This window comes from Physcomitrium patens, chromosome 24, assembly GCF_059467195.1.
Source record: "Physcomitrium patens ecotype Gransden chromosome 24, ASM5946719v1, whole genome shotgun sequence".
Classification (NCBI taxonomy): Eukaryota; Viridiplantae; Streptophyta; class Bryopsida; order Funariales; family Funariaceae; genus Physcomitrium; species Physcomitrium patens.
This window is the reverse complement of record NC_143433.1, coordinates 8,079,405-8,084,556: the sequence shown is the minus strand read 5'-3', so window position 1 is coordinate 8,084,556 and position 5,152 is coordinate 8,079,405. Positions and strand designations below refer to the sequence as shown.

General features: G+C 42.0%; 1 protein-coding gene across 1 annotated transcript; it reads right to left on the bottom strand.

Annotated features, from left to right (window-relative positions):
- Positions 1-2,218: 2,218 nt before the first annotated feature.
- On the bottom strand, positions 2,219-4,617 carry LOC112276371 (polyphenol oxidase I, chloroplastic). Its single transcript, XM_024507624.3, has one exon. The coding sequence runs from the start codon at positions 4,222-4,224 to the stop codon at positions 2,584-2,586; it is 1,641 nt and encodes a 546-aa protein (XP_024363392.1). The 5' UTR covers positions 4,225-4,617; the 3' UTR covers positions 2,219-2,583.
- Between the last annotated feature and the right edge of the window lie 535 nt (positions 4,618-5,152).

Here is a 5,152-nt window from a genome sequence, read left to right as displayed (position 1 = left end):
TTGTACAATTGGAAGCAACTCTAATGAAGTTTAACAATCAAGAATGCCTTTCTTTTGCCAGAAATCCAAAGCATCATTCAAGGACAAAGTATATTGACATTCAACATCACTTCATACGGGAGAAGATTGAGATGGGAGTAATTGACATGAAGTATTGTGCAACGGAAGACATGCTTGCTGATTTGCTCACAAAAGCATTGGTAAAAGATAGACATTAAAAATTGACAAAGGAATTAGGTTTATTAGCCTTTGACCAATAGCAAAGTGGGAGTGTTAAAGTAAATAGAGGATAAGTTAGAAGGTAAAAGATATTATCTTAGATAAGTTGCTAATGGTCAAAGGGCAACAAAAGGATGAAAGAAAGTTACCAACGTGGCAGCTAAGATTTAAAGTGGCAGCTAGGTTAAGAGGAATTTAGAGTTTAGTTGGATGAAAGTAAGATGAATGCTAGCCAAAATGGATGTAACCTCTACCTATAAGTAAAGAGTGTTGGAAGTGAGAGGCATCTTATTACACACTTCTCTTGTGTCTAACCTTGATGTTTTCTACTTACTTGTGTCTTGCTTATTGTGTTTCTTCAATATATATGAAGCTTCTAGGAAGCTTTTTTAGAAGGTATTATAAAATTAACTTACTTTTATTTATTTATACCTACTTCTATCTAATCGTATAGATATTTATTAGAATATTTATGTATATCTATGACACTTATATTATTTGTATTGTATATTAAAAATAAAATATTAAGATACCAAATTCTAAAGATTTATTTTATTAAAAAATACTTCTAATATGGATTTTGACTTATTTAATTTTAATTTAGGTAAAAATTAATGGTATAAATTAAATTCTTATTATAAAGGTATAGAATGTCTTTAATATATTATATTTGTATGCTTGTATAATTTAATTATTTATTCTCTTTAATTTTTTTTATTTACAATAAAAAAATAAGAGAGATATACTATTTTAAGATTTAATTATTTTTAAAATTTAGATTATTATATTTTTATTATTTAATTTATTATTATTATTTATTATTTTTTTAAATATAATAAAAGAATTACCTCTTTTCAAACATGGCTTGATAATTTTTATTTTTATTTTTGCAAAAATATCATGTGTGGACAAATGTCCATTGATCCAAGAATTCAAAATTTGGCCAAATTCTCTACTTATGCATTTAAACACTCCAACCACAATTAACTAATATAAATAGAAGCTTAGGCAATATCCACAAATTATGTAACTCTAATACTTGAGTTTTACTTTTATATATATTAAGAACCTCACAAGATATTCTTATGACTTTGGAAAGTGAAATAAAAAGATGTCCAATTTGATTCTCCTTACACAACATGTAACAATTACTATTACATATATAGAAATTTCGAATCTTTTCAATACAAAAAAGAAAAAGTTCCATAATCATACTAAAAACTCAAATAGTCCTTGAAAAGAAGAAAAAATAAACAAAATAAAGAAAAAGAAAAGAAGAAAGAAGAAAGAGAGAGAGAGATAAGAAACCTCAAAATTCTCAAACTGTACACATTCAACTAACACACACTACTATGGACTCGACCACTTTGAGCTCCAAAAAGAACAGAAAGAGCCAATAAACTGCAGCATGAAGAGCGATAGAACTCAGTTTTTTTGGATTCTAGTTGACTTGGGGTGTGCAGATTCAAGCATCGGAAGTTGGTTTTTGGACTTCTTCGGCGTTGACCTCGGCGGGGGTCAACGCCGAGAAGTCCTTGCTTCTAGACGTTGAAGGGGGTCGTTACTGGGAAGGGTGGTTCAGTTCTCAGATTCATCACACAAATCAATGGACAACACCCCCCCTCTATGAATTGATACTGTTTGTGGAAGAGTTGCGGGGCCTGGGCAGGGAGGTAGGGGTCTGCATCTGTTGTTTTTCTATTGGGAAGGTGGTTCAACCACCGGGACCTTGCTTTTTTATTACTCTGGTGGTGAAGCTTTGGGGCGAGGTCCATGCTTTTGTGGCACCGCTTTCCGTCTGCTTTTGAAATTAGTGTTCCATGTGTAGAATTTTGCGGCACATGGGCTTATCGTACATTCGACAAGGGTATCGGTTACTTGAGAGCGTGTGGGTTGGATGCTGTCACCTTTTTCATCAACTCCATCATGGAATTAAGATCTTACAATAGTTCATGTTGGATTGTACTGACACTAGGCACCCCCTGCTGAGCCACATATGGAAGTCAAAGACAAAGCGATTTTTTTATTGTTGGGGGATTTTAAAACATCGCGAGACGGTTTCCACCTTTTTTTTCTCTTTGAGCTCCAATTCAATGAATCTACTTGAATGCAACTAGGTGCCTAAGCAATGCAACTACGAAACACTCCTATCATACTACTCCTAACATGCAACTAGGTGCCTAAGCAATGCAACTACGAAACACTCCTATCATACTACTCCTAACATGCAACGATTACTGGGAACAATGATCCAGATAACCAGATCCCATCACCAGTGTCTAAGCCAATTCATCGGCGTCGTGATCATCATGTAATAATCTGCTGCAAGCTAGAGAGTCGGTAGAGAATCAATCGACAAACGTCTTACTCAACCCCGTCTGTGTCGAAAACAACTACAGCCCTCTCGAATGTAATCGGCTGGATGTTGGGACCGAACTGCGCAAGAGTGATCACCACATCTGTGTAGTTCTCCTTGCCCAGCGCCATGATTTTCGGTCCCAATGCCACACGCCACCTCCGCTCACGGTTGAAAAGCGCCTGGCCAACGTGCGCGACGTAGTTGAAGGTGCCGATGAACTCCGGACAGCTCACGGTGGTTTTGTTATTTCCATTCGGGAGGAAGAGAAAAGCCTCCCAGTGAGCCTGGAGCGCGGGGATTAACGAGAGTCCAGATAGTTCTAGCACCTCGACGCCCACCTCCGGACGTCTTCGGGGACGTTGCACCTTGAAGGTGAGCGGTACCGTGTGCAGTACCATCGATGGCTTGAAGTAGGGAGTGTCGGCGATCAATTTCCTCGTTTTGGTAGGATTTCCGCGGTAGCAGAGAGGGACGCTGTTCTCCTCGCCTGGTAATTGTCCGTTCGTAACCCATCCGGTGGGCATCTGCTCGTATCTGAACCGTAGTAGCTCGTTGTCGAGCGTCTGGGAAACGTTCACGATTATCAAGTCACCGTTTTCGTCGAAAAATGTAAACCTCGCGTCGAGAAAATCTGGATCGACAGGCGCTTTCCGCTGCTCTCCTGGAAGGGTATTCCACACAGTCCAAATTCTGTCAACGTTAGAGTGGTGCGCGTAAAAAATGGGGTCCCTTGCAGCTCTGCCAAAGTTACCCATGTCGTCGAACATGCCGGACTCCGAATCTGGATTCCCAACCCAAAGATGGACTGTTCCGTGGGGATTATCCTCGAACGTCCCCGGCCCGTGTCCTCCCGCATCGCCATACCTATACGGCATCCCGTAGAAGAGCTGTGGCGACATAGCCCCCGACACCACCTGCGTATACATGATCCGGTCGTTCTCCGTTCGTAACACCGAAGGAGACTTGGCCGTGCACCCTCCAATTGTGTTCAAATCAATTATCAAGGGTGGTTCTGCACATTTATTGCGCTGCTGGTTCCAGAGGGGAGAGCCTGATTTTGCATAAGAAATCGGCAAGACATTAGCGTATGGCTCCTCCGGTGTTTGATTGTCCCAATTCCAGAACGGAAGTGCAAAGGTGTCATCGTCCAGCAGCTTGGCCAGAATACGCTCATGAAAGTACAGGAACATCCGGTGCCATGGGAAGAAGAACCAGCCGTTGTGAATCTCAAGCGGCCAGGGGTTGTCGGGGTAGTAGATTCCGCTGTCGCAGTACAGGCAGTGAAGCTTCGCTTGGTTGGTGAATGATCGAGGATCAGAATCCGGAAGGTCTTTTTGTAGTTGATAAGCCCTCTCGAGTCTGGCCACTTCGGCATCGGTGAGCAAGTGCACGGGGCGCCGGATCCTGATGGGGAGCTCAGGGTCCGGGTAGAATTGGTGTGCAGGTTGACCCACGTAAGGGCGCGGCATGCAGCACCGCTCCTCGCTGTTACAATACTCTGCAACGTCCGGCGGAGGAAGTGGGACCGCAGTGACTACATTCACTATCAACATCGCAAGAATCGAACCCCATGTCACGACCCCGAAATTCCTAGCCAACACAAGTCCACCCATCTCGAAACCACGCTCCGCATAAACTTCCCTCATGTCTCTAACTCCTCAAGCCAGCACAGTCAATCATGTACATGTCCAAGTACATCACCCACGAAGCATCTAATCACCACTGCGCCAAATCCAAAGTCTACAGCAATACAGCCGGATCACGAGTGTAGTTACCAGTGACAGGAATGTCCGACAAGGACCTAGTCCTCGCAGAGGAACTCGTTGACAAGCGCAACGACTTGGGCTGCTTCAGCGGTCCCGAAAATGACGAGTGAGGCGTGGCTTTGCAGTTTATCAGCTCTCCATATATGTATCGTAGACCGCTGCGGAACTCCGGCTTGAGGTACCTGAGATTTCAACTGTGAGGCCCCTCCAGGTGCTTGACCTCGGAAAAGACGTCGGCGAGACTCACATTGTCAACGAAAGCGCCTTAAAAGATCGGCTCGGTTGCCTGTGGTCGTGCGCCACGGTTGTCGGCGTACGTTACCACCCTAAAACCGGCGCCTGTACTACAGTATCCCACTTCGAGATGACCTGTGGAATCAGACGAATCCTGAAAGAAAAACAAATATTTTGTGGGGGTAAGAAAAGCTGAAGTTCTATAAGCTGGTTACACACACTGAACGATTAGTGAAAATTGGGTTTTTGGCACATCTTCATCATTAGGTCCAAAGAATCTCAATTTCGACTTGGTTTGTTGAGTAGAGAGATGAAAGTTCCATTCGATTGTTTAGTTGAAGGATACGTGGACGTGGGCTCGTAGGATGATCAACTAAATATGAATTTTGTGGGAATTAAAATTAGCGCAATGTTAATGGTATATATTTATTTTTCCTCCCATCATCATGGTTTCCTTCATACATCTTCCCATTAAACTACTGAAACATTAAAAGAGAAGTTAATTAACTTAAGGTGTAGGATTTTAACAACAATTTGTTTCAAAGTTATTCATTGCTCAGGGAAACACTGAAGA